This window comes from Microcaecilia unicolor, chromosome 4 (genome assembly GCF_901765095.1).
Source record: "Microcaecilia unicolor chromosome 4, aMicUni1.1, whole genome shotgun sequence".
Taxonomy (NCBI): Eukaryota; Metazoa; Chordata; class Amphibia; order Gymnophiona; family Siphonopidae; genus Microcaecilia; species Microcaecilia unicolor.
The window spans coordinates 342,812,024-342,834,428 of NC_044034.1; the positions used below are offsets into that span (position 1 = coordinate 342,812,024).

General features: G+C 43.8%; 1 protein-coding gene across 6 annotated transcripts in view; it reads left to right on the plus strand.

The window, feature by feature from the left end:
• Positions 1-1,544: 1,544 nt before the first annotated feature.
• Positions 1,545-22,405, plus strand: part of SON (SON DNA binding protein) — a 194,769-nt gene continuing 173,908 nt past the window's right edge. For all 6 annotated transcript variants that reach the window (XR_003942016.1, XR_003942015.1, XR_003942017.1 and 3 more), the window contains exon 1: positions 1,545-1,671. Coding sequence is in view for 2 of the 6 variants with exons in the window: in XM_030202165.1 (XP_030058025.1) it covers positions 1,592-1,671 (80 nt within the window). In the remaining 4 variants the exon portion in view is untranslated. The remainder of the gene's footprint in view (positions 1,672-22,405) is intronic.

The following is a 22,405-nucleotide window of genomic DNA, read 5'->3' on the forward strand; positions in this document are numbered from 1 at the left end:
AAGAGGTGTAGATAGAGAAAAGAAGGGGTCCAAGGACAGAACCCTGAGGGACTCCAACAGAGAGCGGGATAGGGGTGGAGGAAGAACCATGAGTGTACTCTGAAGGTACGATGGGAGAGATAAGAGGAGAACTAGGAGAGGACAGAGCCCTGGAACCCAAAAGAGGACAGTGTGTCAAGAAGTAAGTTGTGATTGACAGTGTCAAAAGCGGCGGATAGGTCGAGGAGAATGAGGATGGAGTAATGACCTTTGGATTTGGCGAGGAACAGGTCATTACAGACTTTGGATAATGCCGTTTCTGTTGAGTGAAGTGGGTGAAAGCCAGATTGAAGCAGATCGAGGATGGTATGAGAGGCGAGAAAATCAATGCAACGGCTGTGAACGGCGCGCGTTCAAGTATTTTGGAGAGGAAGGGTAGGAGGGAGATGGAGGCAGTAGTTGGAGGGACAAGTAGGGTCAACTGGAGAATGTTGGCACATTTAGACTGACTCTGCACTTCTGGATGAAAGTAGCTCTGCCCTTATTATTAAATATCTCTTCTTTAAATAGTATTAATAAACAATATTAAGTGCATTGTTACAATATATCAGTGCATTCCACAAAACAAAAAGGTGCAGGTTCCCACAAACCATCATTCTCTTTTGATCTAGGCACACGAAAAAAAAAAGATTTTAAATGTCCCCCAAGCTTCAACCTAATTCATGTTTAATTTGGGATAGAAATGTAATAAATAAGTAAATTATTTTATTTATTTATTTGTTGCATTTGTATCCCACATTTTCCCACCTATTTGCAGGCTCAATGTGGCTTACATAATACCGTAATGGCGTTCGCCAATTCCGGTAGAGAAGCAAATACAAAAGTGATGTTAAGTTCGAGTAAGATTCATGTGATTACAGACACATTGGGGAATCGTAGAGAGAAGAGTTTTGTAGTGTCCGTTACGAGCTTTGGTTGCGTTGCGTTGCAGGATTCAGGCATTTAAGTTGGGTCGGTAGGGTATGCCTTTTTGAACAGATAGATAGAAACTGAATGTTGAGCAGTGAGCACCTGATTCTCATGTCTGTTTTTGTGTGTGTTCCTTTACAAGGAGAAAAAAAGTCTCTGCACGAATATAACACGTGCTAGAGTGTCCCTATAACAAGCCCCTCCAAATGACACACTGATTACGATTTAGCAAATTACTACGCTACCTATGAAAATTATACCTATTATGCCTTTATACTTCCTCTGTGTACATGCGCACAAGCCGGCATGTTTGAAAATATAAGTGGGATCTAATAAAAATGCTACCAACAATAAAGAAGGACAACGTGGATGCACATAGGTTTGTTTGCTTTGTTTTGAGTGTACTAGATGACGGCTGCGCGCCGCGCGGGGAAGGCGAACTATATAGACTAATCTAAGCGGCTTCAATATTTTGACGTCATCCCATTGCCTGCTTTTCTTCAACTTCCTTGGTCCAACTAGTCTTCACCAAAAAGTAGAATAGGGCGTTTTGGGATAGCGGCGGACTGAGGCCTGCGCGAACAGACCCAGTGCATTGTGGGAGGGCGGAGGACCGGTCCGGAGGAAGAGAGGGCGGAGCGTCATGGGGACGAACATCGAGCAGATCTTTCGCTCGTTCGTGGTCAGCAAGTTCAAAGAAATCCAGGAAGAGAAGTTGAATAGGTAACCGATCTGCTGGATGGTGTTTAGCAGTCTAGGCCGACATTTTGGTTATAAATTGGTCATATTTTCAGCGTTTTGTACAAGTCCGTCGTATCTGAATGGTATTTGGTGACACATTTATTTTTCATCATGTTGGTCCTTACAGTAGAGTTAAGAAGCAAAGAATTACTTTATAGCAACGACCTTCCAAATCCTTTTTGCTACCGACACTAGACAGTTACAGCAGTGCGAGTATGCGAATGAGGATATGTACTTTTGCATCTTTCACCAGGAAGGGGAGGGTTTTCTTTGCTGCTCTCCCGGATGAGGAAGGGCCTTCCTTGTTGCTCTCATTGGTAAGATGAGCGGGAATATGTGTTCCTGGTCTTATTAATGGAAAGGAAGGGGCTAAGGGAATCTCTTACCAAGAAAATGCAGAGAGGAAGGGTCTCAAATTTTTTTTATTAAGTAGAGAAAGGGGATTTTCTGTATTTTATAGGACGTGGCCTGCAATTTCTATCGGGAAGGAAGAAGGGGGTTCTCTGCATAGCTTGGAGGACAGGAATTTTATTTGGATGCAGGGATCAATGGTTTATTGGTATTTACTACGCCGTTTTTGGTAATATACATCAAAATGGTGTACAGGCTAAAAATACAAGGTAAGAAAGGAATGCCACAATCATAGAGTACAGAGGAAAGGAAAATCAAGTATAGACAAAAATAAATTTGTTTACTAAGGTGTGCTAAATGATAAAACATTCCTAGGAATGTAATGGGTGTCTTGGCATTTAGTGCACGATAATTGTTAGCACATTCTAAATCTGTTAGCCTGCCTTAGTAAAAGGACTCCTAAATTAGAACCTATCAGTAAACCTGTCTTAAAAGCTGTGCGCTAACAGTTACTGCTGGCTCCCTGACACAAGGATAATGCAAAACCGTTGCAACCTAATGCAGTAACCAGAAGTATACAGATAAGATGCAAAAAGTGTATGCTAACCTATATCCACACCAGATGCATTTGGATATAGGTCTACACTAGTGGCATCTATATGTTGCACACAGATCTGAAAACAAAAAAAAAAAAAATGCTTTGACAGCTACAATTGCAAGGGTATAAGGCATGTGCACATAAAGGAGCACTTTTACTAAAGCTTAGCGCATCCTAATGGACATTAGCATGTGCTAAGTGCTGTGTGGCCTATAGGTATAAAATAGGATGTGCAACATTTAGCACATGCTAATAATGTTAGTATTCACTAAGCTTTAGCAGTGCCAACCTTTATGTGCAGATGCATGCGCTTGCAATTCTTAGTGCAAAATGTTTTTTCTAATATCTGTGTTCACATGCAGTTCTTAACAGTGCAGTCCTTTGTTCCAGCACATGTGCCCTCAGTTTTTTTTCCCCATTCATATTCTTTCTGAACCCCCCCCCCCCCCCCCCCAAAAAAAAAAAAAAAAAGTTGCAGGTCTTATAAGCTACCATAGAAACATAGAAAATGATGTTAGATAAAGACCATATGGCCTGTCAAGTCTGCCTATGTACTCTAGCTACTAAGGTCTGCAATCCCTTCTTCTCCCTCAGAGATCTGTGCTTGTCCCATAATTACTTTAATTCATGTTTTGTCCTTGTCTCCACCACCTGCGCTGGGAGGCCATTCCATGCATCTACCACGCTTTCTGTAAAGAAATGGTTTCACTGTTGTTCAAGGGAACGAGGTTTTGGAAGCAGCATAAGACTTGTCATACTAGGTCAGATGAAAAGTTCTTCAGCATCCTGTTTCCAACGGTGGTCAATCCAGGTCACAAATATGTGGTAGGATCCCAAAAAGTAGATAGATTCCATTCAGTGAGGAACAGCGGCTTTCCCCAAGTCTTCCTCGTTTATGAATGGTTTTAAAGATTTTTTTTCCTACAACTTGTCCAAACCTCTTTAAATCCATCTATGATAACTGATTTTTCTGCATACTCCTGCCCTTTTTCATTTTGGTCTCCCTTTTCTGTATATTTTGTAATTACACTGTGTCATTTTTTTGAGAAGCAGCAACCAGAATTGCACATGGCTGTCAGGGTGAGGTTGTGTCATGGATTAATACAGAAGCATTGGGATATTTTCTGTTTTATTTTCCATTACTTTTTTAACTATTCCTATCATTCTGCTTTTTTGACTGTTGCTTCTGCACACCGAGCCAAGGATTTTGACATAGATGCCTAGATCTGGGTGGTGGCTCCTACCATTTTGCAGCTATAGTTTGGATTATTGTTCCCTGTGTGTGTTGCATGTGTCCATATTAAATTTCATCTGCTGTTTGGATCTTCATTCTCCCAGTTTTACAAGGTCTTCCTGCAATTTATTACAGTCTGCTTGTGATTTAACAACTTTCAGTACTTTTCTTGCATTCTCCAAATTTGATCATCTCACTTGTTTTCATTTCTAGAACTATCTGTTCCATAATTTATTCTTTACAACATATTCCTACAATTTTACCCAACGCTGACATCAGGAGCATTGGTCTGTAGTTTCCTGGAGTAGATGGCTAGATGGCATGGAGGGGCAGACTGGATAGGGCATATGGTCTTTATCTGCCTTCATTTTTCTATGTTTCTACCACAGCACACTTCTTAAAGATTGTCTTTATGTTAGCACCTTCAAGTCTTCAACAACACTTTTAGAGATAAGTTACAAATTAATAATAATAACCTGCAGTATAATGTTTTTTCAATTTTATTTTTGTTAAAGTCAAACATTACACAAATTTAATTCCTGTCTTATTCCAACATTTCCTCAGATCTCCTTCCCCTCCATACTCCACTTCGCTCAGTGTGATAAGTGTACCTGTGATCTCACATCAACTGTATATCAGCCATGCCTTTTTTCAAGAACATACATTCAGATGACCTCTCTATTCCAAGTACTCTAGTCTGAATGTTATTTTAATTTTCCACATCTTGCACCCATCTCACATATATTCCCCACACCAGCTCAGAACTTTTGGAGTTCCCTCTCTCTGTTAGCTTCAGAAGTGAAGGCTTCCTAATACAGCTAAATGCCCAGAAAGGGAAGGTAGCCTCTGCCTGGAAAAATGTAAAACAATCTCTGAATGGTTAGCCACGATTCATACTTTTACCCACCCCCCGAGCTTTTCTTACTGAGTCCTGGAGGTTTGAGATATAGTTAAACATCTTAGGATCACTGAATATCTCTAATTATCGATTCCATAAAGTTTATATGCACCCCCCCCCCCTCCAATGCTTCTGCAGTTCCCTACATAACCACTATGCATGAAAGACAGATTCAGGCTTCCTACATTTGAGCCAGCACCAGTCTGGGACACTTTTATTAACTTTTTGTAATTTCTCTGGTGTTAGTCCTATCTATAGTGAAGTTTGTAAACATTTTCCATTAAATTAGAAGCTAGCGAATCCTTGAGATGTTCCCATGAGTAGTCTACTGCCGTTCCTTTTAGAATGGGTCCCCCCTTTGCAGTTTAAAATGTAGTTAGTTTTTTTCTTGATCTGATGTATCAGCCCAAAAGAGTTTGGAAATCAATCCCATTTCCCAGGGAACTTAGATATAGTCTTAACTTGTCAATTATTCTAATTGGGATAACAAGAGGGGAGTTTTAATTAGAGTTTAATTACTTTGAGACACAAACACTAAATAAGTCACACAATATACCACATAATGTTAAGGTTCTTTATATTACTCTAATAAACAACTCAATAATACTAAGATGCAGACAACAGTCCAATAGCGAGAGGTGTGCTATCCAGTCTTTTACATTGAGTGTCACATGTATGCCTCCCAGTTGGTGAGAGGTTATGTGTGTGTGCTCAATGCAAAGAGCTCCTAGCTCTCAGAAACCGAGTATTTTCTCTTGAGGCTAGAGTAGCAGACTTGGAAGACCCGAGGGAGACAGAGAGGTACATAGAGGAGGCCTTTAGGGATGTTGTAGAGAAGTCCCACATCCAGTCTGACAGCCCCTGTGCTGCTTTTGAGGAGGGAGGTCTCCTAAAAGGAGAGCATCACCCTGGTGAAGTAAGAAGTAATCCTGTAACCAGGACCCGCCCACCAGGCGATGCAGTATTCTCTAGCACTGAGGATGTGTCTCCAGGAGCTTCTGCCCAGGAGGGAAGGGTTAAGACAGCTGTTGTAGTTGGTGATTCGATCATTAGACATGTAGATAGCTGGGTGGCTGGTGGACGTGAGGATGACTTGGTCACTTGGCTGCCTGGTGCAAAGGTGTTGGACTTCATGCGTCATCTAGACAGGATCTTAGATAGTGCTTGGGAGGAGCTGGCTGTCTTGGTTCATGTGGATACCAGTGACATAGAAAAATGTGGGAGGGAGGTTCTGTAAACCAAATTTAGGCTCTTAGAAAGCTGAAATCCAGATCCTCCAGGGTATCATTTTCAGAAATGCTCCCTGTTCCAAGCACGGGATCCAAAAGGCAGGCAGAACTTTGAAGTCTCAGTGCGTAGTTGAGACAATGGTATGTGGATGAAGGATTTAGATTTGTTAGGAACTGGGTGATATTCTGGGAAAGGGGGAACCTGTTCTGAAAGGATAGACTTCACCTTAACTGGGATGGAACCAGGCTGCTGGTACTAACATTTAAAAAGGAGAGAGAGCAAATTTTAAACTAAATGAGGGGAGGGGGACGCCAACAGTCGCCCAGCACATAGTTCCATGTGGAATATCCTGGAAGGATACTGTTGAAACAGGATCTTTAGGAAATCCCAAAAGGAGAAAGAAAGCTAGGAATGGGAAAGTAAAGGATGCAAATTATCCCTGTCAAATTCAAAGTAACTTGTAGATGTAAGGAAAAAACACAATTTGAAGTGTCTATACACAAATGCTAGAAGCCAAAAAAAATAAGATTGGAGAGTTGGAGTATATAGCACTAAATGAAGAGGTAGCTATAATAGGCATCTCAGAGACCTGGTGGAAGGAGAACAATAAATGGGACACTGTTATCAATTATATCGCAATAATAGAGAGGATCAAATTGGAGGGGGGTTGCGCTATATGTTAGAGGGAATTGAGTCAAACAAAATAAACATGCTATATGAAACAGCAGCGTGGAATCCTTGTGGATAGAAATTCCGTGTATGAAGGGAAGGAGTATACTGATAAATCTATACTACTGTCCACTAGGACAGAACGAACAGATGAAGAAATGTTTACAGAAATTAGGAAAGCTGGCAAATTGGGTAGCATTGTAATAATGGGTTATTTAAATTTCTCCAATATTGACTGGATGTGTCATGCCCCTCATCTGTTCTCTGTGGTCTCCAGCAGCATTCTGTGCCAAGAAGGATTTGTTTACTTCCTGGAAACCCAGGACTTCCTGTATAGTCCTTCAAGAGGGCGCTGGCTGATGTCATCACTTCTGTCTGAAAGTATATAAAAGTTCCTGACTCCCAGCCAGTGCCTCTGCAACAGGTCTCCTAGAGTTATTTAGTGTGTGTTGGAGCCTTGTTCCAGTTTGTCTCCTGTTTCTGCCTGTGTCTTCTATTCCTGCTCCGTGTTCCAGCCTTGCTCGGTTGTTTCGCCCGCTGCCTGTTGGGGCCTAGTCAGTCCTCGGGTTGGCTAGCTGGCTTCAACTCGGCTGCAGCCCAAGGGCTCACCCTGAGTTGTGACAGATTGCAAAGGCCAAAAGCTCGGGCGAGTCCACCCGCCTTGCAGGCTAGCTAGCTTCAACTCGGCTGCAGCCCAAGGGCTCACCCTGAGTCATGAAAGATTGCAAAGGCCAAAAGCTTGGGTGAGTCCACCCACCTTGCAGCTGCTCCAGCAACTGGCCCTCCAGCTTCAGCAACTTTCTGATTCTGTTCAGGACATGACAAGCTCCAGTGTCTCCAGGACCTTGCTCAGGAGGTCCAGCAGCAGTGGATTCAACTTCAGCAGATTACATAATCCCTTCAGGGGGTCTGTGCTCAGCTTACGGCGATGCAAACCGCAGGCCCTCCAGGATTCTCTCCAGTGGTACCATCTCCAGTTTACCCAGTATCTCAGTCTCAACTCTCAGCACCACCGTGTTTTGATGGTAACCCCAAGGCTTACTGAGGAATTTGACTAGTGTGTGATGAACTTTGAACTACAGCCCTCTAGGTTTCCTTCAGATTGAATCAAGATTACCTTTTATTGTCTCTCTCCTTTCTGGGCAAACACTGGCTCGGGCCTATCCCCTGTGGCAGCACAATGACTAAGTCCAACTTGACTGCCTTCCTCACGCTTCCGGCAGGTATTTGATGAGCCAGATCATCTTTCCTCGGTAGCTTCTGAGCTCCTGCATGTACAGTAAGGGGACCTAAATGTGGGACATAATGCCATTCAATTCCAAGCCCTGGTTTCTGAACTGCAATGGAATCAGGAGTCCCAGGTAGCTGTCTTTTGGCATTGCCTGGCTGGCCACATGTAAGGATGAACTGACAGGTCAGGATCTCCCCACCAGTTTGGATGACCTGGTCTTCATATGCATCAAGACAGACATCTGCTTTCAAGAGAGAGCTAAGGAACATGGAGGTAAATGCCGCTCTATGCGTCAGTGCCTCAGTTTCAAGAGGAAGATGTCCCCAGGCAAATAGAACATTCTCAACTTTCAGAGGAAAAGAGAAGGCGTCGGAGAGCGCAAAAACTCTTTCTATACTGTGCAGGCATGGGACGTTATGCTAAGCAGTGTGCCTGGAAACTGAGAACGCTTCCAGACCTAGGAGTTGTGGGGGAGATGTCCCTAGGTTGTTCTAACCTCTCTCTTTATTCTCCCTGTAACCCTTCTATGGGACAATAAACAAATCATAGTCCAAGCTCGCCTTGATTCCAGGATAGCCGGGAACTTTCTGGACGATCGGCTGATATGCCAGTATGACATTTCTGAGAATCCCCTTAGAGAACCATTTGCTTTTCTTTGGTCTATGGAGACCCACTGCCAGGGTATCTGCGGACTATTACTCAACTGATTTCCCTTTAGGTGGGTTCTCAGCATCAAGATACAATAGTTTCATGTACTCCCCAGATGTGTCCATCAGGCCATTTTGGGGCCTCCCTGATTGCAGAAACATGAACCTCGTATTGACTGTCACTCTGGTGATATTCTGTCCTGGAGTCCACCTTGTTCTTGGTCTTGCTTTAATGTCTGTTCAAAATCGGCTAACTCTGCCCAAGATGAACTCGCCCCAGGGCAAGCCTCCCATCTTGGAATCCCGACCCAACTTGGACCCTGCAAAGATTCTTACTGTCTCCCAGATTATTGTACCCCCGGAGAGAAATCTGGGCCCCAAGTGGTCAAGGAAGCGGACCTTGCAAGGACATGCAGCTTCGTCTACAGGATATTCAGGATATTGTAGATATCAGAATGATAAGGAGGATCATTCGTGGAAACCTACTATCAGTGTTCTTGCACCTGCACTTATAAGACATAGTCATCAGTTTTATTCCCTCAAACCCAAATTAATTCTCAGACCAATACATGTAGCGTAATATGGGGTTGGCCATTTGTAAACATGATAACAAACTGTTATATTCTGGTCATTTTTCTCTACTTCCACTCCACAAATGTCCACATTCATACAGCAGGGGTGACCAGAGCCATCACTGACAAGCCTCTCTGCCCAAGGGAAGAACCCTTAATAACCCTTCACCTTCGCACAAGCTCTGAGGCACCTTTATAAGGCCATTACCCTGTCCTCTGCAATATCTTAAACAGAGAAGGCCTTCAATAGATTTTGTTTGTTTTAATCGTTGAAGGTGCTTCTTGCCTCTAAGCCTCCCAAATTCTTTTTAGAAACCTATGCACATTATCTGCAGCCTGACATCCAGTAGTGAACCCCAATTGATCATCCTGGATCAAACACACAATTAATTACCTATTTAGTTTTCTTACCAACATGTGAGACCAGGCCTCAACAAATTTTATTAGGATTTAAGAGCCAGACTTGGAACGTCTGGAATTATTTATGCACATTTATAAATCGCACATTCATAATATTCTCAATGTGATGTATAGCAAGCTATATACAGTTCACTTCATTTAAGTGCACGTCGGATAAGAGCATGCTCTGTTTAACTGCATGCCGTACTTCGGTCCCGTTTTTGGCACCATCAATTTCTATGGGGACAAACTTCGTTTTAGCACATTACTGATAAGTGCAAGATTCACTTATATGCATGGTTCAAGACTGCTCCTCTGCAGGAAAGACTCTGCATAAGCGCGTGCATGGAATATGGAAGCCGATTGGCGCATGACAACCGAGATTTCAAATTTACCGCCTCTTTAACTGCCCCAGGTAGATAAGGGGAAAGAATGTTGTTGGAGCATGCACCGGGGACGTTGTTGCGGCGGCAGAACTGTAAGACTTTAACACTTGCTGAATGAATAGAAGTTCTTAAAAAATTAGAAAACAAAGAAAGTCAAGCATCTATTGCTAAAGAATATGGTGTCAATCCCAGTCAAATTTCATGTGTCTTGAAGCAGAAAGACCAGCTTCTGGAAGGCTGGCAAAACAATACAAATCCACAACGGAAACGAAAACGGGCGGGAAAAGCTGAGGAGGTAGAAGATGCTCTTCTTCGGTGGTTTTCTCGAGTCAGGAGCAGACAGTTTCCTGTCAGTGGTCCACTGCTTATGGAGAAAGCTAACCAGCTAGTTAAAAGTTTTGGACTAACTGAATTCAGAGCCACTGTTGGATGGTTGGAAAGATGGAAGGAGAGGAACAACATAAAATTCAAGAAACAGCATGGTGAGAAACAAGACGCTGATGACTTTGGTGCTGAAAATTGGGTTGTTTCAGTTCTTCCTACCATCTTGAACGAGTTTGCACCGCGTGACATTTTCAATGCTGACGAAAACGGTCTCTACTGGCGAGCCATTCCTGATGGAACACTTGCATTCAAACATGCCGAAACTACTGGAGGTAAAACGTCGAAGGACCGACTGACGATCCTCCTTTGCTGCAATATGGATGGGAGTGAGAAGTTGGAATCCCTCGTCATTGGAAAGAGCAAACAGCCCCGTTGCTTCAAGAAAGTTAAGCGACTTCCTGTGTCATATGAGGCTAACGCAAATTCATGGATGACTGGGGAAATTTGGAAGCAGTGGCTAAAGAAGTTAGACACTAGAATGCGGGCACAAAAGTGTCAGATTTTGTTGCTTTGTGATAATTGTGCTGCACACAGGGATGATGCCAGGCTGTCTAACGTCAAGGTGGACACTACCTCTCTGATCGAAACTATGGCTCAGGGCATAATAGCCAATTTCAAACAACATTATCGGGCTCTTGTGCTACATTGTCTGATGAGCGTTATGGATGACCAGACTGGCAAGGATAAACGTGCTGTTGAACTGGCTCGTAATCTATCGCTGATTCCCTACGTATGCAGAAAGAAGCCTGGAATCATGTTACACAGGCAACCATTGTAAACTGCTACAAGCGGGCAAGCTTTAAGTATGTGGAGAGGGACGAAACAGATGCAGCTGTTGCAAACATGTCAGATGAACAGGTTATTGACATCCAAGTTGGTGTTACTGAAGAGGAGTTTCATTGCTATGTAGCTGTTGATTACTATCTACAAACAGCTGACGACAGCACTGATGTCGAGATATGCGCATACACGCAGGCAACAACGGCTGATGATGAAACAGATGAAATGAGCAGCGAGGCACATGCTGATGAAATTCAACAACCTCCTCCTGTCACTTTTGCAAGAGCGCTGTTGGGTCTCAACACCGTGCGGGCCTATCTGCAGGGCACTGGATGTCAGTGCTATGACAGTTTTTACCGTCTGGCAGATGTAGTCTATGGAACTCAAAGACCCAAGAGTGTACTGAGGACTATAACTGATTACTTCAAGCCAGCCTAATGTCAGTTAACTGAGACTGTATACGGCATGTATAATAATAAACAGTATTGTACATATGTTTATCAGATGTCAAGCTTCTTTGGGTCACAACGGTTAAGTGCACGCTCCGGTTAACTGCATGCATTTCTTTGGTCCCAGACCCTTGCACTTAAGCGGATTGCACTGTATTACAGTAGCAAAGGAGGAGGAGTAAGGAGCCACTGTTCCTCTCCATTGTTCACCCACCTGCAGCATAAATGGCAGTAGAGAGGCTATAAGTTGTGGTTGCTGAGGCAACAGGAGAGAGTTTAAAGCTGCAGCTGCTAGGGGTGGGTAGGTGGTAGGTACATCTTCTCATCTATCCCCAATAAACTGCAGCCTTAGCCTCTCTCCCTTGCTCACATGCCTCCAGTGGCTACAGGGTTTAACCCTTCCCCTTGTTTGTCCACCTACTTCCAGCAGCCGCAGCCTAAAGCCTTTCTTCATCTACCAAGCCACCCGAACAGCAGCCCTGGTGTCACATTCTCACCCCCAAGCAGTAGCATCTCTTATCTCCCTTCCCCCCCCACATGCAGTAGTCAAGTAGCCTCTGTCAACTCCCCCGCCTCCCCAGCAGGAGCCTCACAATTCATCTTCTCCCCACCCGGAGTAACCTGTCAACTGTTTTCTTCCCCTCCCCCCTTGCAACACATAGACATCCATCGCGCTCTCCTTCTCTCTTTACTCCCACTCCGTGGCATACAGATATTTAGGTCTGTTTCCCCCCCCCCCCCCCCCCCCCCCCCCCACCCATCCTTGCTGTTCAGACACCCATCTCTCTCCCTTTTACACAGCATATAGACACCTAGCACTCTCTCCTACCCCTGCTGCACATTGAAACCCTGCTCTCTCTCCTTCCCTTTCCACAGTGGCACACAAATCTCTGGCTCCCTTCCTCTCCCCTTGACACGCAGGTACCAAGCTTTTACTCCCTTCCTCCTGCAGCGCACAGGCACCCAGCTCTCACTCCCCTGCCAGCACGCAGCACCCAGTTCTCAGTCTTCCCCCCTCCAGGACAGTCAGACATCCAGCTCTCTCCCCCCCCCCTCCAAGGCAGAGTCAGACATCCAGCTTTCCCCCCCCCCCTCCAAGGCAGAGTCAGACATCCAGCTCTCTCTCCCCCCCCCCCCCAAGGCAGAGACAGACATCCAGCTCTCTCTCCCCCCCCCCCCAAGGCAGAGACAGACATCCAGCTCTCTCTCCCCCCCCCCAAGGCAGAGTCAGACATCCAGCTCTCTCCCCCCCTCTCCAAGGCAGTCAGACATCCATCTCTCTCCCCCCCCTCTCCAAGGCAGAGACAGACATCCAGCTCTCTCCCCCCCTCTCCAAGGCAGAGACAGACATCCAGCTCTCTCTCCCCCCCCCTCTCCAAGGCAGAGACAGACATCCAGCTCTCTCTCCCCCCCCCTCTCCAAGGCAGAGACAGACATCCAGCTCTCTCTCCCCCCCCCTCTCCAAGGCAGAGACAGACATCCAGCTCTCCCCCTCCCCCCTAGGCAGAGACAGGCGTCCAGCTCCGACTCCCCCCAGCATGCAGATCCCAGCGCTCTTTCAGTCTGCCCTCAACCCCTCTGATTTCTGACCTTGGCCAAGTGTGTATCACAAGCAGAAAAAAAGGAGACTGGTTGCATGTGTCGGCCAGCAGCAGCCTCCTCTGCCACTTTGTCACTGAATGCAATATTTGTACCACGCAGTTCAAATGTTACATTCAGTGCCTGCGCCAGAAGAGGCTGCTGCTGCCTGATACGTAGCCACTCCTTTTCTTTCTGCTTGTGATCTCTGGTGGTCTTGGGCCTGAGATGGGGGGGGGGGGGAGAGACATATGTGTATGCGTTCATGCGTGTGTTGAAGGTGTTGCAATGGGAGGTAGAGGCCGAACAAAGAGAAGAAAGCCTGTTGCTTGATGGTCCCTGCTTTCTGCAGCAGCAACTGAGCTGCCCAATGTTGTGTTGTAGATACTGACTGAAACCAAATCAGCAGCTGAAATTTGATGTTTTCGTTTGGCTGAAAAGAAAACTGAAAACAAAACCTGCTCTTCCCCTTCCTGGACCAGCTGCCTCTGCCCCTCTGCCCTCCCACCACCTGAAGCATACTTTTAAATGTCCTAGTTATCTAGTGTCTCCCCCCTCCCCGCCCGGGCTTACCTTTTAGATCTCCTGGTGGTCTAGTTGCCTCTTCTGGGCAAGAGCAATCCCTAGTCACTCGTGCCCCCGCTGGCTCCTTATCCAAAATAGATGCCGGGACGTCTTGCGGGCTGGTGTACAGTTTGATTCGTGCCGTTTGGCAGTGAGGAGCAGCCTCTGATCATGTGTGGAACACAGCCAGCATTTTACATTTCAGTGCCTGATGGAGCATTCAGCTGCATCGGGATCTTTTTTCTCCGGAGTTCACATTGCGCTTACACAAGGCCTATTTATTGAAGCAGGGACAGTCGGTTGCTGCAAGTTTCTTGCCCGCTGCCCCTCCGGCTCCTAAGAGGTCTTGTTTAGACCTTCAGGAGTGGGCAGATGATGCCCTCTGCTTTTCCCTCCTCATCTGATGTGGCCTTGGTCTATTCAGAGGAGCCATCGTTGAAGGAGCTCCCTCCTGAACAGGGGGATGATCTGAAAGTATTGAGGTTGTTTAATAAAGAGGAGCTCAGTACTCATTTCTGAGGCACTGATGATGGCGTTCATTTGAGGAGCCAGAGGTCCTTCTAAGGTGTTCTAAAGGCATCCAGACATTCAGGATCTGATTACAGCAGAATGGGTCTCACCAGACATGGGACTGAGAGTGGGAAGAGCCGTGGCTCGTTTCTACTTCTTAGTTCTGGAGGAGAAAGGTAAATTATAGTTTATTCGGTATTTGATATACTGCTGTCACAAAAACATCTGGTCACAGCAGTTAACAATAAAAACTAATAAGCAAAATAAAATAATGTAAAAGGATGCCATTTGTACACAGGAAAGTCATGCATACATACAGGAAAAAGAGGGGAATCTAAGGGTTCTATCAACTAAAACAAGCTCCATGCCAAAGTCATGCAATAAAAAAAAAAATGAAACTTCAAAAGCAACTTGAATTTAGAGAAGACAGGTTCAGATCAAATTTGTTGGTGAGGTCGTCCCACAGTTTAGGGGAAAGAAAATAGAAAGCTGAGGCCTCACATGGCCTCATATTCAGCCATGAGAGGTAATGGCAAAGTGAGGCGATTGTAGGGGATGGTTAAGGAGGAAAGATGGGGGTGGGTGGGATCTAGATGAAGAGCCTTATGAGTGAGACAAGTATTTTGAAAACTGAATGGTATTGGACAGGAAGCTAATGTAATTGAATTTAAAAGCGGGGAGGTGTGTTCGAATCTACAGGCTTTGAGTAGAAGTTGGGCTGTTGAATTTTGAAGGGTCTGTAGATGGCAGAGAGAAGATTTAGAGATACCGCAGTAAACACTAATGCAGTAGTCCATCTAGGACATAAAAAATGCATGGATTAAAGTGTGCATGGAGGAAGTGTTGAGATAAGTATGAACTGATCAAAGTCTCCACAGGGTAAAAAAGCCTAACTTAATGACATGAGAAATCTGAGGTTCAAATGATAGTTTAGAATCAATCAAAACCCCAAGGTAGTAGAACATGTTCACTGATGAGAGAGATCTCTTGGAAAGGACAGGAGTTAAGGCTGGAGTGGGATGAAATCCAATAATCCACGATGTGACAGTCTTGGATGGATTTAGAACGAGGTGATGACTGGATAACCACTCAGCCAGATCGTCCAAACAGGACTGAAGTTGAGAGAGAGCTGAAGATAAACGGGAAGTAGGATAAACCGGTAGGATATCGTCTGAATAAAAAAAAGAATAAAATATTATCCTGGATCAGTGTGGTTATTAGACTTAAATAGATATTGAATAGCAAAAGGGACAAGATTGAACCTTGAATACTGCATGACAGAGAATGCTCGACAGAAAGTGAAGTAGGGGGCTAAACCATGAATGAACAATCCGAGCAGTAAGCAGTGAACCAAGCGAACACGGAACCGGAGAGACATATCAGAAAGACGAGAGAGGAGGAGTGAGTGGTTTACTAGGTCAAAGGCTGCTGAGAAATCGAAAGATACCACTAAAGCGACCTGGCCACGATCTTTGATGGAATGGAGCTCACTAAGGAGGGTGGTGACGATCGTTTCAGTACTGTGAAGAGATGGAAAGCCAATTTGTCGAACGTAAAGAACAGAATGTTGTTCACAGTGGTTAAGAAGCTGATCAAATACCATTTTGTTTCACATAGCGCAGAAATAAAGGGGAGATTTGAGACAGGTTGAAAATTTGCTGTACACATAGGGTCGAGAGAAACCTTTTTCAGGATTGGAGTAATGATTGCTTTCTTCCAAGGTACAGGCTTTGGGAAATCATTTGCAAACTGAGAGAAGGGAGTCCGTGTAACGGAAAAGTGAACCACTTGGATGGAACCGGATCTAATAAACACGTTAAGGTTCATAGAACGAACTGCACCTGTGAGCTGAGACAAAGATGGCAAAGTGAATGCGTTCCAAGAAGAGACAACTAAGTATCAGAAGGGGTTGAGGAGGTAGGGGCATTGCAAGAAATAGAACTGTTTTCTGACATTTAAGTTGTTTGACTAAATGTAAATTTAAATGTGATAAAAAAGAAATAGTAAAACTGGACAAGGATGGCAAAGATTTGAGCAGAGTGGATACTTGAGAGCTGAAACACAATTCAAGATCATCTGCAGGTGGTAAAGGACAATTTCCCCTAGATGGTGGGGAAGTAAGCTGTGATACAATTGAGAAAAGGGATGTCATTGAATTTGAGGTTTTGAAAATAAGGGTAAAGTACTACTCTAGCTTCCTAGGGTGGACTCCCTGGTTACAGCAGTGACTAAGATGACTACGTGGCTGGTGGAAAGAGGCATTGCCCTAAAAGACCTTCAGGATAGGAAGCTAGAAGGCTTGCTGAAACAAGCCTTTGAAATGGCCTCTTTGGGCCTTCAAGCAACAGTATGCAACTTGTTCATGGCAAGAGCATGTCTGAAGTGGCATCGGCAGTGGACAGCACAAGACAGGCGCCAAAACAGGGTTGGCCTACTTGGCGGATGCTATTTATGACATGTTACAGGTTGCAGCCTGCAGTATGTCTTTGGCTGTCACAGCATGTCGGTAACTCTGATTGCAGCATCAGGCAGCTGATGCAGTATCAAAGTCACGTCTCGTTAAACTGCCCTTTTGGGGCAAGTAACTATTTGGAGAAGATCTCAGTAACTTGGTGAAAGAACTGGGGGAAACTAAGCCGATAGCCTCTGGTTGTCTGTCTTCAGGGGGCTCTCGATTTCAAGACAGCAGGTGGTACTGACTTGGTTGTCAGCAATATAGTTGGACATCCCTCTTTCAGGCACGCCAATCTTCCTTTCATGCAGACCAAAACTCCTCCCCTCAGCTAGAGAACCCAGTGCCTCCAGAGCTTTACATTGATACAAGGCTGGTTTATTCCTTCAGTGAGAGGATGTTTTCAGGAGTTTTGGGAGGAGTGGGTCAAAATCACATCAGACCAGTGGGTTCTGGGTATTCTTACGGAAGGTTACAAGTTGGAGTTTTCTTTCTTCCCTTCTTTCAGTTTCCTTGTTGGAAGGGAACCAAGGTGGTCGAGGTTCAGGCCACCGTAGATTCCTCGCTGATGCTCTGAGCCATTGTTCAGTTCCCCAGGCTGAACAGGGACAAGGCAGATACTCCCATCTACTGTTGGAGCTCCCTTTCGTATAACTCCCTTATTGATTTCTTTGGGTGACCAAAGAACTGGATGAAGGGCATGTACTAGATGTAATCTACTTGGATTTCAGCAAAGCCTTTGATATGGTCCCCCACAGAAGACTCGTGAATAAGCTGAGAGGGCTGAACTTAGGATCGAAAGTGGTGAGCTGGATAGGAAACTGGTTGACCGACAGGTGGCGGTAAACAGAATCTGCTCTCAGAAAGGAAGGTGAGCATGGGAGTTCCTCAGGGATCGGTGCTGGGGCCTATTCTGTGTTGTGAGAGATATTGCTGAAGAGTTGGAAGGAAAGGTTTGCCTTTTTGTGGATGACAAGAAGATAACCAATAGAATGGATACCCAGGAGGGAGTAGAAACAATGAGAAGGATCTCCAAACGTTAGAAGAATGGTCAAGGGTTTGGCAATTAAAATTTAATTCTATACTTACTCTGGGGTAACTGACTGCTCTGGTTTCAATTTATGCTACCATATACCTCTTATAGAAACTGTTCCTTCATTTACATCATTTTTTAATACATTTTTATATGCTGTTAAACTGTTCTTTGTGAAATAGTGTAGATCTAATTTATTAGTGCTCAGTAAAACTCGTATTGCTCCGGCTGGTCTACTCATTAGCAATATGCAGTGATCAACATCACAGCACTGTAGCCCTACCTCCCTCCTTACACGCATTCTTTTCATAAACATAAAGTGATCACTTATCTTAGGGCTGAATTTTCATGATTTCTGTTTGAATGAAGATATGAGTAAACCTCCAGAGCAACTGGAACTGTGCACACGTGCTTGTGTAGTATAAGTGAATTCTTGCTTCTTTCCTACTTCATAACCACTGTCTCTTATCGGCACAGATTGGGATTGGGCCGCTTGCAGCTTCCCTTTTGTATACCATATCCAGAGTAGAGCCTTAATTTAGTCCTTCAGGCTCTTCAGAAGCCGACTTTTGAGCTACTCCAGAAGGTCTCCTTGAAAGATATTATGCTAAAGACAGTTTTCTTGGTGGTTGTTGTGTCAGCACGCATGATTTCAGAGCTTCAGGCTCTCTCAATCAGGATCCCTTCGCTTTTCAGAGGCGGGGATCTCCCTGCGCCCAGTTCCTTCCTTTCTTCTGAAAGTGGTATCAGCATTTCATCTCTACCAATCTGTGGAGCTTCTGTCCTTTTACAGAGAGGATGAAGAGTCTCCATATTCTTCCCTGAAGCTTCTTAATGTGTGTAGAGTCCTCCATTAGATTATCTGGAAGTTAAGAATGAGTTTGCAAATCAGACAGACTATTTGAGCTTTTTGGTAAACAGATGTTTGGCCTCATAGCTTCCAAGCCCATAGTTTCTAGATCACTATAGGAGACTATTGTGTCAGCTTATTTGCTTGCAGGGAAGCAGGATTCTCAAGTGTTGCAGGCTCATTCCATGAGGCATACAGTGAAATCCTGGACACGCTGCCTTACTGTGGTTGATGCCGCATACCTTTGCCAAGCACTGCAGGGTGGACGTTGTGGCATGCTTGGAAGCCAGTTTTGAGTCTTTGGTCCTCCGGGTGGCGGCACCAGGATCCCAGCCATTCTAGGGATTGCTTTTGAATATCCCACAGGTTCTGGAATAGTGGGAAGCAATTAGATCTTACCTGATAATTTTCTTTCCATTAGTCCTTCCCACTATTCCAGAGGCCCTGTTTCTGAGATGTTTAGATGGTGCAAAGTACTTAATCAATTAATGACAGTCACATCTCTTGTTCTCTCTAAGTTGTCCAGAGCTGAGAGAGGTTCACACGTTTGCTCATCTGATTTTAGGTTAGTGAGTTGTTTAAGGTTATGTTCGGAGTCTCTTTTTACTGCATAAATACTGAGGAGCTGAACTGGATGCCAAGAGAGAGATGTCTCAGCTCAGCTTTTAGTTCTCTATCTCCACCTGCTGGTTGATGAACACAACTATCCCACAGGTTCTGGAATAGTGGGAAGGGCTATGGAAAGAATTATCAGGTAAGAAGACCTAATTTCTCCTTCTGGTATGAGTAGTCCATTTTTAAGGAAGGTTTTAATCAAAATGTTTAGGGTTCTTATTAAAGAAAGTGCTACCCAAAAGCCTACTTTTTCAGCACATATCTGCAGTTTGCATATATGTATAAATTACACAAATGCAAAGTTTGGTACGTAGAGGACATACAAGAAAATCATTTTGGGGTTTTTAAAGTCTACTTTTAGAAGGAAAAAATGTATAGATATCTAGTTAGCAGTGTGGTCTATGTACCAAAACCTTGCTTTTAACCTGATCATTTTCAGTTTCTAATCAGGTTATCTTTACATTTTTCTTGAAATTGAATTTTAACAAACAAATAGAATTATACTCCTAGTTGATGCAGTTTGTTCTAACTTTTGTAGGAAGAAATTTTGGATTGGTCAGTATAATATTTTGCAGCCTATTAAAACTGTCGATAGAGAAACATATATGTCCAAACAGTGTCTCAAGGAAGGAAGACTGTTTGTTTTGATCCTAAGAGGAATGGACCCTTTCCAGGTTGGAGAATAGTTGTGACTGGTCTAAAATGATTTGATAAACAGGGAGCAGCTGATTTTTTTTTTTTTCCTGTGGTTTTCTTCTGTGACCATGGCTGTAGCTGGAACCCTGTGGTTTATAGACCAAAGGGGAAAAAAAGGATATGTGTGCTCTGCCATATCAGGTGAGCCTCAGCAGCTGCTGCTCTTTTAAAGGTCTTCACAAAATACCAAAAATCCCCAAAGGGTAGAAAAGTGTACTAATACCGCAAAAATGTTTCCCCCCAATAGAAAACAAAAGGAGAAATCACATTACTGTATTGCAATGGAGGAAATTAGTTAAAGAACTGTGAGTAGCCACATTGTTCAGCTGTTTGGCAAGTTGTTTCCGCCATTTAGCTCATCACCTGTGCACAGAAATCAGTTCCTGATGAAGTACCAGACGAAACGGGGTGCTCGGCTGAACTATGAACTCTTTGATCACAGTTATTTCATTTATTTCAAGGCAAGCTTGATGATAAAAAAATTTATGAATGAGGCCAGCTGTTCAAGGTTTGTTTGGAGATTCACCCGAGAAAGATTTATTTAAGCATACAAACGAGTTGGTGGTGCACAAATGTTATTTCAGACATACTTATTTGATATTTTTCTAGTGTGCACTTTGTTACTGGAGGTTTCATGTTGTTTGAAGAGCGCTAATATGATAATTCTGCCATGGCGGGATAAAGTTTATTATTATGGCTCATTGAACTATAGGTAAATGGTTCTTTAACTGATTTCTTCCAGTTCAGTATAGTAATGTGATTTCTCCTTTTGTTTTCTATTGGGAGGAATTGTTTTGTGGTCTTTAGTGGTCATTTCCATTTTATTGCTCTTTGCATCTAACCCACTTTATTTGCACCAAAACTTCAGGCTGGAGATGCTGCTACTATATTCTGTACCAGGCAGCAGCCACAGTTCCTCCTCGTCCTTGCCTACCGTTGCTCTTCCTTAGCACTGCTATCTCGCCTGCCTGTTGGCAGTTCCCAGACAATATGTTTTAGGCGCCTGGGCTTTTACCAGCCCTGTTTGATTTAACAAAAAAAAAAAAAATCTTTTATGTATAGCAATTTCCATTACACATATCAAGCAACAATTAAGTGAAATACTTGTACAGAAAAGTTGGTTTAAGATTACTAATTGGCAGATCAAAGCTGCAAATTGCTTATTTGTCCATATAAGAAAAGGAAAGTCAAATCAGAAAGGACAAAATTAGCAATTATTTAACCCTCCAGCTAAAGTCCACTGAACAAAGGAGATCCAATATCAACTTGTAGAGAAATATCATGCAAAATACTAATCCTACTAAGACCCAGTCCTGTTTGATGACGGTTTCTCTGATATGTACAGGTCGGTGAACTTAGTTCTGACTGCTACTCAGTATTGGGTATCTGTTATTATTTTTGACTCAAGATTTTCGATTCTGTTTCAAGTAAACAACCCATTTTTGATTTTTCGCATCTGTAGGTAAATAAGCAAAGCCTTGACTCCACTAAAATATTAGTCCAGTGAGTTACAAGAACTGAATTATCTGCTTTTTTTTTCTTAGTGGTTTATGGAGGATTCCGTTTCCATTCTTATAGTACCTTCCTTTTTACCAAAGATGGCATCTCTTGTCGTTTGAATCAATCCATTTCTTAACTGGCATTTGAATCAGAAGCAAGTAGGGCCCTATGTGAATCTTTCATAAGCTGGATGTGCATGGTGGACCTCTAATCGGACATTGGGAGGTAACCAGTGACTTCAGAAAATTGGATCATCTGTTTGTGTTCAGTGGTCTTGGCAAAGGAGAAGTGCCATGTATTTAAGGCCATGATTGAGTTGGCATATATACTCAACTGCAAAGCGGTCTTTGAAGATCCCCAGGTGCATTGTACTAGATCACAAGCAGCCTCCTGGGCGGAGGCCAGGGCAGTTGATCCAGAGGATATTTGTAAGGCAACAACATGGGTGTTGCTGTATTCCTTTGTTAAGCACTACAGAATTGATGTGTTTTCCAAAGAGGATAGTGCCTTTGGAAGGTCAGAGATGGAAGAGGCCTTGTCTTCCACCAGTCTTGAGGGATAACGCTTGGGTTACATCCTATTGGCCTGGACTGGACGAGCAGGATGATAAAAGAAGGTGAAATTCATACCTGTTAATTTCTTTACCTTGACCCCTGCTAGACCAGTCTAGTAGTAGAGAACACAGAAAAACCACACTCCATAATCAACCAGCAAGTAAACAGCACATTGGTGGTCAGCGTGAGCAACGACCTTTGCTTCACATTATTGGCATTTACACTCCTAACATGCTGAAGGTTGTTTTGTTCTTCACAACTTTGTGTTGCAGCATTTCTTGAAATGCATATTTATCCAGTGTTTATCTCAGAATATATGTTCAGACTCTTAATGATGGCCTTATAGCCGAAACACACCCGTGTCGAGACAACCGAAGATTTTGAATAAAGACACGTTTGTTCTTTTTGTCGCCTTCACTGTGCGGTTTCCTTCCAGACCAGTCTAGCACCCATCTTGGGAAAACTGCAATTCCAGGATCTCTGTCTTGATTCTGTATACGTACCGTATATAAGAAATATAGTAATCCAAGTGATGT